Source organism: Egretta garzetta, unplaced genomic scaffold (genome assembly GCF_000687185.1).
Source record: "Egretta garzetta isolate BGI_Z169 unplaced genomic scaffold, ASM68718v1 scaffold69, whole genome shotgun sequence".
NCBI lineage: Eukaryota > Metazoa > Chordata > Aves > Pelecaniformes > Ardeidae > Egretta > Egretta garzetta.
This window is the reverse complement of record NW_009260790.1, coordinates 707037-725066: the sequence shown is the minus strand read 5'-3', so window position 1 is coordinate 725066 and position 18030 is coordinate 707037. Positions and strand designations below refer to the sequence as shown.

Here is an 18030-nt window from a genome sequence, read left to right as displayed (position 1 = left end):
CCTTTCACGTACTGCATACAATGGTTTTGTGTCTGTAGGTTGCAAATACAACCAGGTGAACAGCCACTTCCACTGCATTCGAGAGGGCTGCCAGTTTTCCTTCCTGCTCAAGCACCAAATGACATCCCACGCCAGAAAGCACATGAGAAGGATGCTGGGGAAGAACTTTGATCGTGTTCCTACTCAGGTGACTCACTGTTTTTTTAATTTGTAGATCCGCATGTAGTGTTGGTCGCTGCATAACTGCTTTAGTGCCAAGACACTCTTATCCAAACTCTTAAGGATGTCTGTCTACACTGGGGATACAACTGGGATATGTGAGTTCACCCAAGCCAGTTTTGCCTGGTTGGCTCTCTACAATACGAGGAAAGATGACGAAGCATAAGACACGAAAGCATTACTTAGTGTAAACAGCTTTTCCTTGTGAATTATGGAGGAAAAAATTAAGAAGGATAACACTAAAGTACTCATATTTACAACTTGCACTCCCTCCCTGCTCTCTCCATGTACACCATTTGGCTTATTAAAATTAAAGTGCTTAGGATGTGGAAGAATTGAATGTACTGGTTAAAGCAAACATTTCCTGTTGCCCATAAAGAATTATTTGCTTCTTCCATCTAGGATGGGAGAAATATCAGTCTTGAAATTTCTCTTCCCTTACTGATTTGGAGTTAGTTTGGGGCACTCCTTGTCCTCTTGGGAAGTAGCAGAGTGATGCAGTTGCTTCTTTTCTAACACATAACTGAGAGCAACTGGCAGATTAGGTTTGTCTGTTCCATGAATAAATTGAAGAGTTTCAACTGCAGCACTGAGCTGCTGCTCAGAATGGCAGCAGTCCTGCAACCTCCTGCTTGTTCTTATTCCTTAGTTGCTTTAACTCCCATTGACTTGGGAGATGAAACAAGCTAGCTTGCTTTAAATGCCCGTGACTGATCTGACCCTAAGGACATCTTCTGGTATCTGAAAAACATCTGTAGAAGCAAGATGGGAACCCCCTTTCATTCCACAACATGGGAATGAGAGGTCCCTACTAGTTATTAAGTACTGTCAATAAGTTAATTGTTCAAGTCTACTGCTGTTGGATTTAATGAGTTCACAGATGCCAAGGAACTGGTGTTACTGTTGTGGTAGCTTTTGTTATGAATGCAAAAAGCTTAGGTACAAGAATTGAACTTAAGAGAAATTTAACAAATAGATTTGTCTTCACGACTCTTCTAGTACGTGCTGAGTCTAGCCCTAAGAATTGTAGTACATGCTGAGCAGAAAATGCTAGTTTTGACCTCCATCTCCTTTCACTGCCAATCCTATCTCACTTCAGCAGTGGAGAAGTAGTAATCATGGCCTGAGCACTCCTGGGAGCATACAGCGCTAGCTGTGCTCTGTTGCTGTGCTTCGCCCATGGAGCAGTCCAGCAAACAACAAAACAAGGACGAAACCACAAATCAGGGCATGTGGCAAAGCTAACCAGATTGCTGTACTGCTGTACTGCCACTGCCTTTCTGCATTTAAATGCACTGCCTCCTGTTTTTCCCATTCCTTAGTGCTCACTGGGCACTTAGTGGTGTGTTTGGATATACATTGCTTCTGGGTACCTACCCATGTAACTATCCAGAGAAGACCATGCCAGGCCACAACAGCTGCATGGGGACAGAGCATACACATAGGTCACTGGTTTCAGTCTGTGTTCCCCTGTTGCAGTGTCTCAACATGCAGGCTCTAGGACAGGCATGTCAGAAGTTGTATTTCCAGTCTCTAAATGCAGCAGGACCTACACAGTAAGGTAGTAATGCCAAGATTAACACCTCCTGTTTTTGAATGCATCAGAATCCACACACCAGGATACTGGTGCCAAGATTAACACTCCCAGCCTCTGAGCACATCACAATTCACATACCAGGATACACGTGCCAAGTTGAATGCTCTGAGATCCCGGTGAAGGAAGACTCACGCTCCCAGCCACAATGCCATGGGTTCCACTGATGAGCATGTTCCAGCTATCCCTCATGAACAGAGAGAAATAAACGTGCAGACAGATGGTTTTGGTCTTGGCATCTTGCTTTTGGTGTGAAAGTCCCTGTCCTGTTTTCTTGCTGCAGGTTATTGGCCACACTCCAAGAAATGAAAATCTCCCCCAGGTTGGCAGCATGGCACCCAGCCCAGCCTCATCAGGAACCCCAGCTTCCTTTCAGGGACCCCCAAGCATGATGGACACTGAAACAGATGAGTACATGGATTACACTGGCTGTAGCCCTGGGGGTATCTCCTCTGAATCTTCCAATATGGACCGCAGCTGCTCCAGCACTCCAGTGGGCAATGAAAGTACATCAGCAGGTAAGAGAGAAGGTGGGGGTGGTGGAATGGATCATCAGTTGCCTGCTCTCTTGGGAGGTAAACTCATGAAGAGAGGCCAAAGGACAACTGCACCTTAAAATATAAACTGTACAAGCTTCACAATAGTGCCTTGTACTAACCTAGCTCCCTCCATCATTTGTGAGAAGAGATCCATCAAAATGTGCACCTCAAGCATCTATAAACTAACAGTGTATCTTTTTTTCTCCCCCGAAGAGAGGTTTTTATCCTGTGTCTTTGAGTTGGATTTTTTTTAATAACTGATTTAAAAAAAAAAAAAAAAAAGTGGGCCTGTTCTGTACTTGGCATTTCCCCTGATATCTTCTTTTATTTCCTTGTGCAGCATCTGAAGTCAGGCACTTTCCTACACTGTTGAGATATAGAAAGCCTGTACAATAGCAAATATTATATACACAGGGGAAAAAGCCCTACCACGTCTTCAGAAATCAACATATAAAAGCAGCTCACTGAGCTCCCTTCCTCGTGTAAAAACTCTTGTTCCACTTTGTGCAGTGTTGCACAGAGGGACCTCCATCATCCCCTCTTTTTGGAAGCAAGTTTCTGCCGTTGTTTCCTGTTTGCCAAGATAATGCATAGCCATCTCCCGCTGCCCTGTATTACAGGGTTATCTTTTCAGTAGTCAGATATCTTTTATGAGTTCTGTTATCATCTAGTGGTGATCCAGGGATCTCTTAGCTGTTCTTCCCACAGTTAAGTGTTACGTGCTAGATAGGTGGCCTCACTTGGGTTGCTTTAATTTCATACATATTTTCCTACTTTTCTTTTCACACCAGTTAGATGAAGGTTATCATATAGGACATCTACCCATATGTTGTATGAACACTGCTGGGTCACGACAGTGGTTGCCCCATGACATTAAAGCTCCTCCAAAGAGTTCTGGGGGGACAGTGGTTCCTGGCACTCCCTCCTTTGTCAGTACGCCGCCTGGCCCGAGTCACGCTTCCTAGGAAATGGCCCCCCATGCTATCCAGGTGGCAAGCAACTCCACCCGCCCAAAATGTAAGACCATTCTTGCAGCCATTAGATGGTACAAGCTGGCACCGTAGAGATGAACAGGGACCAAACAAGCAGGAATTTCTGCATGGAAGCCTGTGGCTCTTTCCCCATGCCACTAAGGCCACCTTACCTTCTGCAGAGACAACCCTCCTCTTCCTGATGCTGTCAGTTCCTCACCTTCTGTTTCTTCTCTGTTACAGTTCTGTTTCATACATTTGTGAATGTATTTTCCATTTTCATCATATTGCTTCTGCTCTTGGGTTCTCATTTCAGTTCTTTTGTTTTTTTGTTTTGTTTTTGTTCTGTTTTTTTTTTTTTTCCTTTTTTTCTGCTTTTTTTTCTTTCCACATTCTCCAGGCTGCCTGGTTCCTTCTACTGCTACTGCCGCTGCTGATGATGCTACCCACAATGCACCACAACCTCAACCACCATCTCTGCCTCCATCTTTCTCACAAGCCCTGCTTAGGTCTCCCCTTCCCACCCTCCCCTATCTCTTCTCTCCATCTTGTCTCTCATACTCTCTGCTCAGTGCCACTCTTGGATCCAGCAGAGGCATTGTCATGCCTGCCGCCAGCACCACTGGGTTTTCGCCCATCATTGCCACTCCAACTCCAGTAAAAAGTGACGTTCCCTTAGTTCAGGATGCAGCAGGTAACACTTCTTTACTTTCTCTCTTAGTGTCCTGTGCCCATCTCCTTCCCCACTCACCCTGGCCACGTTTTTTTCTCTGCACCTTTGGGTCAGTAAAAAAGCATACGTCATTCTGTGTCTTATTTAACTTTGTACAAGGGCCCGCCCATGCCTACTCCTTTTGTCTGCTGACGCAGTAACCACAGCAAAAAAGGGTAACGAAAACCACAGCAAATCCTTGAGAGACGCTTGGTTACCTGAGAGCAATTTCAAGCAATTGCAAACTATGAGAAAAATCTAACAAAATCCATAGTTAAAATGCCCTTTCAGCCTCTTGATAACAGCAAGGTGGCCACAAAGCAAAGTTTTGCTCATGTAGCGTTAATGGGACTTGGAATTCTTGTTTAGAACTTCCAGGCCACCCAACCCAGTGCCTACCATGGTCTGGTGCACACATCTCAGCAGTTAAATGTCTGACAGGGTACCCCATTCCCGTATTTTTATAGATCTTGTAAGCTTCACTGCTTCCTATTCACATATGAAGCCATAAAATTCAGGGCTGCTTTCCCCAGCACCAGTAACAGAGTGAAGTACAGTCAGTGTCACTACGATGACATCATCAGACAGCTCAGGTTGTTTCTCACACTTGCTGTTATTTACATGTGCTCTTAAAAACTGCAGAAAATATATCTAGATTTTTAGTTTTAAGATTCCATGTTTCCCATGTGTGACTAAGATCAGAGATGTCTCAGGCTGGAGATTCTCATTCCAGCTGGGAATGTTTTTTAGGGTGTGTCTCAGTTTTGGCTTCTTTTCCCAACTCCAAGCTCTTTTCTAGTTAATTAGAGGCATATTTTTGCTTAAAGTTCACACTTAAGAGGATTCTGGCAGCCTACAAATGTCCCAGTCATTCTTCCTGCCAGTTTTAGTAATGTGCAAGTCCAAGGTAAACGGTTGGGAGTGTGGCTGGAGGACCAACTCCACTTGGAAGTTCACACATTTTTCTCATGGGACTTGGCAGGAGAAGGATCCTTGCCTTGTCCAGAGGAGTGTGTTCCGATGAACAAAATTCACAAGAAACTATTTTTGTTGCTTTTTTTTTTTAACTGATTTGCATGCAACCTGAAACATCTTAACCTTGTGCTGTGCTGTCCTCTAATTATAGATTTTTAAGTTTCTTTTCCTTTTACCTTTGTATAGTCTCAGGAATGTTTACTTTATTAGTAGTTGAAAAGACAAGCTTATGGCATGCACTTACCATTGGGATTATGTCTGTTGAGGCTTGTGACCTTTGCTTGGGTGCTAGGGACTCAATGTTGCCCAGTGGCTAAAGGAGGAGAGGTTAGCAGGTTATCATCCCTTTTTCATACCCTTGCTCTGAAATTTGGCCTGTGTGAGAAAACAAAATCGGTTTAACTGAAGTTTTAAGCACATTTGTTTGAACTGTTGTAAAAGCCAGGCAGATATACTGAGTTTAAAACAGGTAAAATTTGAGTTCTACTTACTTCCCAGATTTCCCATCCAGAGTCTTTCCCCTAAGAAGGCTTATCCGGTCTGAAGGTGGACAAGATGAGCATCCATACTAATGATAAAAGACTTGATGGTTTGGCTATCATTTTTTTTAAAAGGAGGAGTAAGGAGTTGATCTGGATAGCAGCGATTTCTCTAGGCAACAATGCACTTACACTAGTTGCCTGGAAGCGGAGAATGAGATTTTACAATACCAGATGTTTGGGGGGGCGGAGCAGAGAGTAATTGGTCACAGATTCTATAGCTAAGAGCTTGCTAATTTAAAATCTACAGTGACAGAAAGTTATTCTTTCCTTGGTAGCCGGTTAAATTAGCCTTAACGTGCAGTTCCCACCAGCTACATGTCACTAACACGGCCTCACCATCGATGCCCCAAGCTGGTGTCCTTATTTGCAGTCTGAGCAAAAGTGCCATGTAACGAATGGGTGTGGAAAAAATCTTTTGTTCTTTGTTTATCCTGCATCTGTATAGCGCACGCGAACATTGTGGGAGATTAGGTTGCTGCTACCGTTTCCATTGGCTTGTACCTTTCACTACAACACCAGTTTAACTTTTGGAGGCTTCCTTCAGTGATTGCCACCTTCTCCTAAAGGGTTGTTATTTGAAGGGCCAGATATGGCAAAACCAGCATTCATCACTTCTAATACCTGCTTATCAGCCAGAAAAAAAATTCTACAACAGTCAAACAGATGACTCTTTCTTTAGTCTCTTAGACAAGGATGCAAGCTGCTCTGGATTCTCAGGCCCCAGGCACTGCGTGTCACAAATCACGCCTCTTTTAAAGGGATGGCAGTTTCAGCATGAAGGGGGGGGGGGAAGTATGTTTTAGTTGCAAGCTATAATTTCCAATTACACTCACAATTCTGCACCTGGTGAGAAATTCTTGCCTCCAACCTCGTCTGTGCTGCATGTTGATACTGGAGATTGTGGGTTGAGTCTGGAAATAGCAAGCAGAGAAGAAAAAAAACTTAATAGATATAATGAGGTCGAGTCCTTGATGTCAGTCTGATCCTAGGGGACGTGAGCACTAGCCTGTTATGCTGGCCCTGTGAATGAAAGTGGAAGATAGATGAGGGCTCTTTATTTACTAGGGGCATCATGTGATTTTTGAGACCCAAGGGAAAGCTGTAGAACTGGTATTTTCTCTCAGAGTCCACTGGCTAGTGATGATGAGAATTAGCCCCATTGAACATCTGTCCATCTGTCTTTCTAAGTGCACTCATCGTAATATGTAGGCTCATTACAGTGAGGGATGTTGCAGTCTCCTGGCCAAAGTCCATCCTATTTCTATAAATTCCCCCCTTGCAGTTTTAATCACGCATGGGATCTTCCTTCACTTCCTGCCTGTCCTTGGCAATTTTAGTGTATTACAAGAGCCTGGATAGGGGAAAACAGTATACACGTACCAGTTTTTAGCATGCTTAAACTCTTTTACTACTTCAACCCCAGTGAACTACAGTGAAACACCTCAGTCCTTGGACTGGAACAAACCAGCTCTTCTGAGTGGATGAAAATAGAACTAGAGATTAACTAAGCAGCAGGAGAAACTGTAAGAGTAGCAAAACAGAGAAGCAAGAGTTAGCATTCGGACAGTGTCAATATACAAGAGCAGCAATTACAGGCAAGGTGGGATATGCTGAAAATTGAGGAAGCCATGTCCAGCAGGCATTAACCAGCCCACAATCCCAGAGTTCAGGCTTACTTAGAGCTTGAGGGATGAGATGCTGGGTGGGAACAGTTACAGCATTGTGTCTTGGCAAATACAGAGTTTGCCAGGATGGTTAGGAGATGAAGAGAGCCCCGGCTGTCAGCAACACCAATCTTTGCTTTTTCTCCTCAGGGAATACCATCACTATGCCAACTGCCTCGGGGGCCAAAAAGCGTTTCTGGATTATTGAGGACATGTCCCCCTTTGGCAAGCGCCGCAAGACCGCGTCCTCACGCAAGATGCTGGATGAAGGGATGATGCTGGAGGGATTTCGGCGCTATGACCTCTACGAGGACTGCAAGGACTCCAGCTGCCAGTTCTCTCTCAAGGTTACCCACTACCACTGCACGCGGGAGAATTGTGGCTACAAGTTCTGTGGCCGTACCCACATGTATAAGCACGCCCAGCATCATGATCGTGTTGACAACCTGGTATTGGATGATTTCAAACGCTTCAAGTCTTCACTGAGTTGCAACTTCCCAGACTGTCAGTTCTCTGGCAATAGCACACACTTCCACTGTCTGCGTTGTGGCTTCCGCTGCACTGACAGCACTAAGGTGACAGCCCACCGTAAGCACCACGGCAAGCAGGACGTCATCAGTGCTGCTGGCTTCTGCCAGTTCAGCTCAAGCGTGGACTGCGAGGTGCCTGACTGCAAGTACAAACTCAAGTGCTCCCACTTCCATTGCACCTATCCTGGCTGCAAACACACAGTGGTGGGCATGTCACAGATGGACTCGCACAAGCGCAAACATGAGAAGCAGGAGCGAGGGGAGCTTCCTGCCATCTCTCCTGGCCCTGAGGGCCTTGCCCACTCCACTCTTGAGTATGACATCCAGAACTCTTCCATCAACCTGGACAGTTCCCTCAACCTCAGCACTGACAACAACAGCTCCCTCTTCTTCCTGCAGAATGCGGCTGGCGTGGGCCTCAACGATTCCCTGGACCTCAGCAAGAAGCAGTCAGAAGTCACTGAAGGTCCGTCACCGAGCAGAGCTGGGACCACGCCTCAGGAGAGGGGGGCGGTGGCATCTGGCTCTGGTGATGTGGAGGACGAGGATGACTCTTCCCAAGAGGATGAAGAGGATGATGAGGAGGAGATGAATGAAGAAGAGGAGGATGATGAAGAGGAGGAGGATGATGATGACGATGAGGAGGATGATGAAGAGGAAGACCTGAACACAGATTCTGAAGAATCGCTGCCTGACCCTGAGGGCCTGGCCACTAAAGAAGATGGAGAACCAGAGGAGGCTGCTTCTTCCACAGACCATGGCGATGCTTCCAGGCCACAGGGCGAGCCAGCCCTTACTCCAGCCCCAACTCCTGCTCCAGCTCCAGCTGCTGCCCCAGCCTCTACCGTTGCTCCAGCAGCTTCTCCTTAATCTTAGAGACAATAGCGGCAGTGGTTTGGTTTTGCTCTTACACAGAATTACTAAGAGGACCCCATATGAGGCAAGAACAAAGATTGGGATGGCAAGTGAAAAACAAACTCCATGCCACACACGGGGGAGAGAGAGAAAGAGAGAGGAAGGAAGGAAACCCATGCTCCTCCACAGGCCCCATAAGAGAGAGACAGGCTCGCAGCAGGACTGGTGCTGCATCGCTTCATGCTGCAGATCACAGAACATGGGGGCAGGATGCAGCAAAAATTACCCTTTTATATGGACATGAACCTTGAGGGTACCAGCTGCTTTTCCTTGCTCCCTGCATGGTGCGTGGGGCCTGTGCCCATCTGGGGACCCTTTGTTATGGGTGGGGCTCTATCCCCCCATTTTTCTTTCTGGGTTTTTATTTTTTTCCATGTTTTCAGTTGTACGATACTAATAATAATCTCCACTTCTTGGAGGGGGGTGGGTGGGAACAACAGGTAATGAATTTTAGAAATATATATTTGTGTGTGTGTCTCTCTCTATATATATAATGTACACACACACACACATATATAAAATTCAAGGAATTGGTGTCACGAAGACAACTAGCTCAGCTTTTGCCAGTGGGAAGGAGGGGGTGAGGGGTGTGCACTCTCTCTCTCTCTCCACCCCTCCCCCCTTCTTTCTCCAGCATTAAATGAATGGCATCAGACAGCAAGGGTGGGAGTGGGTATTTATTGTCACATAAATGAGGACGCATTAATGAATGAGCAGGGGTGGGAATGGGACACTCCTCTGTTCTTCCAGATCCTTTTTACTATTAATGATAATAATTTTGAATGCTATTTATATTGTAAAACTTTCTCAGTCTACACTTTCTCTGTAGGAAACCTCTCCTCATCCCTGCTGTTCTGCCTGTAGGGATTTAGCTGAAGTAACTTGGAAAGAACACAGCGGGCAGTTCGAGGGTCTGTCACACTGGAGGACTGGGGTTAATCTCCCATCCAGTTCCATCTCATCCCAACCCCCAGGTGCTTCCCCTCTGTTGAGGGTGAGGAGTTTTTGTGGTGCTTCAGTATCCCCATCTCAGGAGGTTGTGAGCTGACACTCCATTAAAGCAGCCTTGAAAATACTACTTGCTCTCTGACCCAAGCAGTCGTACAATGACAGGTATGTCCCCAAGCCCTCGTCCCCAGCCTTTCACTGGGGATAGGCAAGTCTGTCTTTCTGCGTGGACCGACACGGATCTCTGGTGACTTCTGGGAGAGGGCGAAGGCACCGCTGAAGCGGGAGGAGAAGGCAGGCAAACATTCAGGATCCCACTGTGGGATGTCCTGCTCAGACCAGGGGATCTCTCTGCCTCAGCACTGGGGCGGGGAGGGGGGGACAACACTGTTCTGCAGCACCTGTGTAGCGACTGGCCCAGTCATGGCTTTTGCAGCTGCAACACGTGAGGCTGCTGCAGCACAAAGAACTCAAAGACGGGGGAGATGCTAGCTGAGGCCAGGATGTAGTCCTGCTAAGAATTAATGCATTTCTGGGTCCATGCTTATAAATTTTGCCAGGTGGGGCTAATAGCTTGGGCACGGCATAAGCAAATGCGACTATCTGTGTTGAGACCTGCCACCTCCAGAAGCTTGGGCTTTCCCCTGGTTACAAGCTCTTCCCTGTGCCCTTTTCCCAGCCCAGTCTGGGAACACACACTACAGGATACTGTCCCAGGCTCTGACAGGTGAGACAGTAGCTGTTTGACCCCAAATCCTTGCCTGAGTCTGAGAGAGCGCTTGTCTACATACGCCTGGGTTCCAGAAGGACTAGCTGTATGAATTAATTCTGATAATAGTTATTTCAGTGCCAGTTTGTAAGTATACCAGCCTAGCAAAAGGTTCCTTGTGTCTGAAGTTTGTCCCTTTCTTTAAAAAAAAAAACCCACTGAATTATTTTTTCTAATGTCATGCAGGCACCCCCTCCCCCCAACTCCATGAGCACTTCAGCTCCAAGGGATCCCCATAATTTGTTTTCACCCTGAACAGATAAAGGCCTCAAGAAGTTTAGGTTGCTTTTTTTTTTTTTTTTTTTTTTTTTTAATTATTTCCCTAAGGAACTGGTGCAGATCAGGTCTGATTTATAAACAAGCAGCTCAGCTGTGTAAATGTGGGGACAGAATGTTCAGATAATGTTTCAAAAGGAAAGGAAAAAAAAAAAAAAGTTGTACAGTATTTTTCCTGTAAAGGTTATTACTATATATAGAACAAAAGAGAAACCACCCATGCCAGGGGGATGAGGGGGGTCACCTGCCTTCTGGACAGCCCTTAGATATGGTTAATTGTGTGCAATTTTTTTTCTCCTTTTTTTTTTTTTTTAATTTTTTTTTTCTTCAATGTAGTGTTTGTTTGTAGGGGGTGGCAGGGGAGGGGGGGAGCCTTAATGCTACGGTTTGAGGCTGACTTCACACTCTTAGCACTGACCGGAGCTGCACGATTCCGAATTCTAACTTGAATTTTGTAGAGATGAAACAAATGAAAACAAAACAAATGAAATATTGTTATTACTAGTTTGTAGTATATTTAATTCTTTGGAGTTCTTTTCCTCTATCAGCTATTTGTGTGGCTTTTATTTTTATAGGGTTTTATTTTTTTTGTTTGTTTTTGTTTTGTTTGGTATATCCCCTGCCCTCAACTGCGTGTTTTCTAGCACAACCCCATTCTTGAATATAATGAAGCTCACGTTCCTGGGGCAGAGTGAGGGAATGAGGCCCTGGAATTTCTAGAAATGGGATGGGGCAAAAAAGATTTTACTGTAATGGCATTTGCTGCAGGTTCTATACTTGTACATTTTTCCCATATTCAACTACTTAGATAGCATGGTGATGGGCTCCAAGAGGAATCCTTGGATGTAACACAAGCCACATCTTGCAAAACAGATGTGTTTATTTTGTACCACTGAAATCAACATGATGTCTATCAGTGACTTCTTTTGTGGGAGCAGGATCGAGCCTGCTGCCTTCAATACAACATCCTGCAAGGTTTCATGAAACCTGCCTGTGAGCATTGTTAACACTGAAGGCGAGGGGAGAGTCTGGTTTCAGTGGCAAGGCACGGGGCTCGCTTGGGCCGCTTGTTTCCGTTCAGGATATTTTTTTCCCTGCTGCTGTGAGCTGGGAACCTGCACTGGGACATAGTGGTTTTACCTCTCCCCTTTCATATCTCACCAGACCCCACTGACTGAATCACTGCACAACAGTGGGAGAAAGCAGAAGTGTGTGGAGAAAAGGGGTAAAAGAACTACCAGTAGCTCTGCTAACGCTGGCCCACTTTGGTTGGCGCCGGACGTAACACATCACCCCAGGAGGCAGCTTTAGGCAGGTGCGGCCAGTGCAACGGCACCGGGATCCGCGCTGGAACGGGGCCCTGTTTCACATGTCCTTCCGTGTGAGTAAGCGTGCCGGAAGGGCCTGTGTTTATCTATGCACACCATTTTCTCCCCCAAGGCACCCTACTTCTCCCTACCATCTCAGCCTTTCTCCCAAATGTCTATCAATTCTTACTCTGGGAGGTGGCACAGGGAATGAGATTTCTTTCCCAACAGGCTGCTGCTAAAAATGCGACACCCGAGCAGGGCCTGACCCCCACAGCAGGTCAGAGACCCTCACAGGACAGTGGCCACCCTGCCCTTCCAGACAGGGCCACCCAGCAGGCTGGCCCTACCCCCAGAGCACAGCTTACTCAACCTTCTCCAAGTCTTGTTTCTGTAAATCTCTTACTATGTCTCTATTCGCAACAACAACAACAAAAAGTCAAGGAAGTTAAACCCGTCTTTTGATTCTGCCATGTTAAGGCTTTAATTCAGCAAAACTCTTAAGCAGATGCTTTCTGAACAGGCATGGGTTTAAGCCCATGCTTAAGTGCTTTTCTGAACAAAGGCCTCAACAGCACAAAGCTCCCCATTACTGCGAGGTGTTTTTTCACTTCCAGCTATCATATCAATAGGACTGTTAATACAATACTATTGAAATGTGCTTAAATGAATGACCAGAGAAAGCGAGGGAGATTCAACTAACTCTATGAGGAGGGGGGAAGAGGAGAGAGGAAATGGAACTGTTCTGTCCAAAAGAAGATAAAAACCAAACAAAATAAACCTTGAGATGGACCCTCCTGATTCTGCTACCATTCACTGCTGAAGAGCAAAAACAGATGAAATAAAATAAAAACTATTGACTAGATTGTTCATTCTAGCCACAAACTCAACTGGATTAAAGTCTGTGTGGAAGGAATTTTGTAAAGAAAAAAAAAAAAATTAAAAAAATTTTTCCAATGTAGCAAAAAAAAAACTTTAAAAAACAAAAATAAAAAAAAAAGACAAAGAGGGAGGATTCTAGCCTTTTGTAATATCCATATTGCACACTAGGACTATAAGCCATTGCTAGCTCATTTTGAATTTTAAATGTGTAATTTTTTTGTTTTGTTGTTGTTTTTTTTTCTTTCCGTGGGGGAGGGGGGGGAATAAATGCTTGAACCACCAATGCTCTTTTTAATGTTTTATAAATATGTATGTGTATATATATAAATATAAAAATAATATGTATGCACATATATATGTGTGTGTGTATATATCTATATGTATATACATATATATAGATATATAGATATATATATAGGTTTTGAGACAAAAATGCAGAAAGTGAAAAAAAAAACACCCTAAACAGGATGGTGTGCTCTGATTTACTTGAATCTGGTCTCTTCAGCACCTGCGTTATTAAGAACTGAATATTTTTCCACTTGAATTTAGTGCTATTAGAAATTTAATATATGTGTTTTATTTATTTGATTTTTTTTTGCATGACTGATGCAAGGTTTGACATTTTCACTCAATAAAAACTGGAAAAAAAAACCCCAAAGTTTCAAGTGATCAAGTTGTCTTCTTGATTGAGGAGGTGGTTTATCTTTTTAAGAGCTAACAAGTCTTGGAGCAGTTTGGGTCTTTTAAAGCACTGCAGCCCTGGTAATGGCCCTGCACCCGTTTCAGCCACCACTGTTTTAGCACTAGTACTGAGGTGATAAGTGCAGTAGGAACGGAGTTCTCTTTATATGGACTCTGGCCTCAAGCTTTTTAAGCAGCCCTGTAGTTTTATTTCAAGCACCCATTGGGGCCCCCGATAGAAGCGATGCTTACATCTCCACGATTTGCTGAACTACGACCTGGAATTAGAGATGTGACTGCTCATATTTTGAGTTTCCCTTCCTACCTTGGCCGGCAAAGGCAGGGGGTGGATTAGGAGCCATGGTGGAACTGTGCTTGCTGTAACCCACTGGAGACCTTACAGTGACAGTCAAAGCCCACTAAATCAATAGGTGTTTGACAGTCACCCTGACAAGAGAGACACGGCGCATGAATGAACCATCCTGTCTGCACAGAAAGGGTGGGGGTGGGGCTAATAAATCTACTGATCACCACTAAAATGCAATGTTGACGCCATATATTTTGACAGAACTTAGAAAGACTGCACAAAGCTGTATGCTGCGCATCAAAGATCTGAAAGAAAGCTCTCCTTACCTGGCCCCTCCGTAGCTTTTTCCTGCTGCAGAGTCTTGTATACACCACGTGCTTGCCCAGTACCATGACTGCCATCTGGGATGAGAAAGTCTGTCAGGCAAGAGGATGTCCTGACAGCCACAGTACGACGCAACACTGCCTTGGTACAACTGATCCAGCAGTCATGAGTGCTGACTGTAAAGGAACAATAGATTAGATAAAACCACTGCACGCTCAATATAGCTTGTCCCCACCATTCTCCTGTCCAAGACTCATCCCAGGCCTGGGCACTGCCACACCAGAGGTGGGCCTAGAACAGGTTTTCATCACCAGCATCCCTGCTCTAAATGAGGCAGATGGGAGACAGGCAGTAGATGCCATTTTTACAAGGAAGTAAGCAAGTTACTTTGGGGAAGGAGTGGGGGGGGAGGGGGGAAAAAAAAGCAAAGGAAAAGAAAGGTGTGTGTTCACAGTACTTCCATGCGCTAAAGCAACTGCCCTCGTGGTATCTGCTGGGTAACGACATGCCCCTGAGTACTCACCCCTCATCAGAAGAGGACTGCAAGCACACATCCTCTCAGCCTTGTGGAAATCTGTACATATATCAAGCCATAACTGCACAAGAGCTGCCTCTGTTGAGCCCCCATGCCCTCCACCCTGCCCAAAGCTGTTCTTTCACTGGTGAGACACAAAGAGTGGTCCAGTACGCATCCAGCTGCCTTCCTGGTAAGGCTGGGCTTGAGCACCCTGGAAATGCAACTGGTTCTGCACCCAGGGCAGGTGTTCAGGTGCCAGTGCATCCATCCCCTCTTAGCCTCAGTCACAGCCTCTGCAGTGCCAGATGAACTGCTCCTAGACACTGGCCTGGCATGAAACGCTGCTCTGATGCTTATCCTGTTGGGGATGGGGGGAGAGCAATGTCAAAGTTCCTGTTTTACCCAAAGAAAGCAAAGAAAACCCCTCCTGAATGGCGCTTCCCCTACCATCTCAAAGCTGCTGGGTGTTTGCATGTGTCTGCCACCCGTCAGAGAATCCAGGAGCAGCAAAGCAGCACTTGCCAAGCCTGATGCATTGGCAGCAGCTGCCTCCTTATTAGCAGAGAGGATTAGACTCCTCTCTCTTTCAAAGGCCCCTCGTTGCTCTGCTGCAGCTCCCAGCCATCCTGTTTTCAGATGTCATTATCTGAACACGCTCCTAATCCGACCTTGGAGCACAGAGGTTTGTTCTCACTGGAGCTCTGCCCACAGCACATGGGATATTTACATGACTCTGTTTCCGCGGGGGGACAGGGGACGTGAACGACACGACTCACTGCTCGAAAGCTCTTGCTGGAACTTGCCTGCTCTCTGTGGAACTCTGACTGCACTCCATAAAAGAATGACTAAGTCATGGGGGAAGCTGCAAGTTGAACAAATCAAAGCCTCGCTATCGCATTCATTCTGAGCCCTTGCAACTGGTGACACTGCAGCTCTGCATCTGCAGCTCTGCACCCAGCCCCTGCAGTTGGTGAGCCGTGGAAAGCAGCAGACACCTGGCAAGGCTGCTTGTTCTAAAGTCAAGACAAAAGCTGGGCAGTTGCTGCTGCTATTCTACTTTGATTACATCAAGCATACCCCTGGAACAGCATTTTTTTGTGAGTGTAGGACCCTATAGTTACACACATAGCCACAAAACTACACTGCCTGTTTTACGTAAGACACTGGATAGCCACTTGTCAGCGCGCTATCAAGCCTTCTGCAGCACCCACCAACATAGGCACCCACAGCAGGCGTATCCCTTGGCACCAGCCCAAACATAAAACTCAGAGGAGCACTGCTTTCCCTTCACCAAACAATTCAAGACATTAAACCATAAAGTTCGATCGCCTCAAACATAAAGAAGCAGCATTCAAGGTACTCTAGGACACAGAATGGGAGACCAGATGGTTCTGTGGCTGCTCCCAATCATCCTGATTTTTAGATGTCATTAACCAAATGTGCCTAGTCCAGCCTTAGCACGTGGAGACCTGTCCTTGCTGGAGCCATAAGGGCCAACAAGGACAGAAATAAAGATAGCAGATTATCAGTGTTGGCTGAAAATGAAGGTAATAGCCATCACGGTGGCTCAGAAAGACAATCATCGCTATTCATCCCAGTGCTTCTCGGACAGTCTAGCGAGGGTATTTTTGGAGATTACTAGGAAAATAGGACTTTGTGTTACACCTCTCCTTATGTCCCAGACATACAAGGAACAGTTTTTATGCTGTGGTAGGCATTAATTTAATTTGCAGGAATCTTTCTTACAAGCTCTTACCAGCTCCAAACTTAACTCCCCTTTAGTCAAGCAGCCATCTCGCAGGGAGCTGTGAAGCCCAGAATGCAGAGCAGTCGGTGTAGGGCAGCCAGCGGTCATCCCTGAGCCACACCATCAGGTGTGCAGAGCTGGTGCACGTGCCCAGCGAAATACTCCTCATAGCTTACTCAGCTGAGTACAGAATGCAGGACAGCTCGTCTGACCCTGGGAGGATATTTACTCCAGTAGCACAATGCCTCCTACACCCAGACAGAAGGAAATTCAGAATTCTGATGCTAACTGGTACAGAGGGAAAGCAGCTGTTATGATGCACAACACATACTGGGCATAACTTACAGCTTGCAAGGATCAATGCTCAACACTGGCTTCCTAAGGCATAATGACATTAAGGAAGAACTGGAGACTTGCTAGGGAAATAGGTCTGTTAAGTAAGCCCTTCTTTGTATCTGTGGATTAGAGAATCAAATTTGGAAATGAGTGGGATTTTAGCATAGAAGAGCAGTGGTCAAATCCCTGGGTATGAGTGTGGCTGAGATGCCCACAGGAGCCCAACTTCAGGGAAATCCATAGGGCAGGAAAGCAAAACCACACATGTGCTGCTGCAGCTTTAGAGAACCCCACTGTTGAGAAAATAGGGTATGCTTCTGATCAGGTGTCTGGACTGGAGACTTCTAGCTCTCTCAGAAGACCAGCAAGAGTTATTCTAACACACCCTCCTCCCTGTAACAGGAAAAGAGGCCAGAAGTAGAAATTTTGACAAAACACAGACACAAAAGGGGAAAAAAACCCATTCACACCTTGGAGAAAAAATTAATTGAGCCAGCTTTTGGTACTGTCCATGTTGCTCAGGTATGGGAGCTAAGATAGAACCAGCCATTAACAGATAACAACTAGCTAACAGATAATAAATGCCTTGAGACTTCCTGTAAAAAATATTTTCACTGGGCATTGGGTATAATAACACAAAGCAAGAGAGAAGTATAATGACACAGAAGCGAACAAGAGAGTGTGGACCAAATGTTTAAAGCTAAGACCTTCACTTGACCTCTAAAATTTTCTTCATAGTTCTGCACAAGCCCTTTTCAAGAAGTAAGGTTCTGAACCAACAGTCCTGCTACATGGTATGTACAGACTGCATCAACTGCTTGTGTCACAGCTGAGTTTTGCATCTGCACCTCTAGGCTGTTGCACACAGGCACAAAATCGTGTTCACAAACCTGCAGGTGCCTTTTTTGAAGACCATGGGAAACCCTTTTAAAGAAGCAGCTCTTGGAGAAAGGGAAGGAGAGGAGCTATAACCAAATATCTTCCCCCTTCCCCCATCTGCATGCAATCTGCATAGAAGACTGAAGCTTTCAAACATGACTATAAAATCTCACATCATCTTCAAGGCGAACATGAACTTTAAAGACTTCTCTGAAAGTCAATGAGCAGGCTTGTACCTATTCCAAACAAAAAAAAGCATGTAGACTGCTGGGAATGTTTCTGGAGTTTCACATACGTGCACATGCACACACACACACACACAAATAAATAAATAATTTCTGTCTTTCTCTACAAATCAAGGCAGAACTTAGCTTAATATGACCAAACTTGGAAAGA

At 45.4% G+C, this 18030-nt stretch overlaps 1 protein-coding gene across 1 annotated transcript in view; it reads left to right on the top strand.

Moving 5' to 3' along the window:
• Positions 1-8905, top strand: part of CASZ1 (castor zinc finger 1) — a 49742-nt gene extending 40837 nt beyond the window's left edge. Inside the window, exons 16-19 of the mRNA XM_035901847.1 lie at positions 39-187; positions 2097-2331; positions 3724-4017; positions 7367-8905. Of these exons, the coding sequence (XP_035757740.1) occupies positions 39-187; positions 2097-2331; positions 3724-4017; positions 7367-8616 (1928 nt within the window). The 3' untranslated portion in view covers positions 8617-8905. The remainder of the gene's footprint in view (positions 1-38; positions 188-2096; positions 2332-3723; positions 4018-7366) is intronic.
• The last annotated feature ends 9125 nt before the right edge of the window (positions 8906-18030 follow it).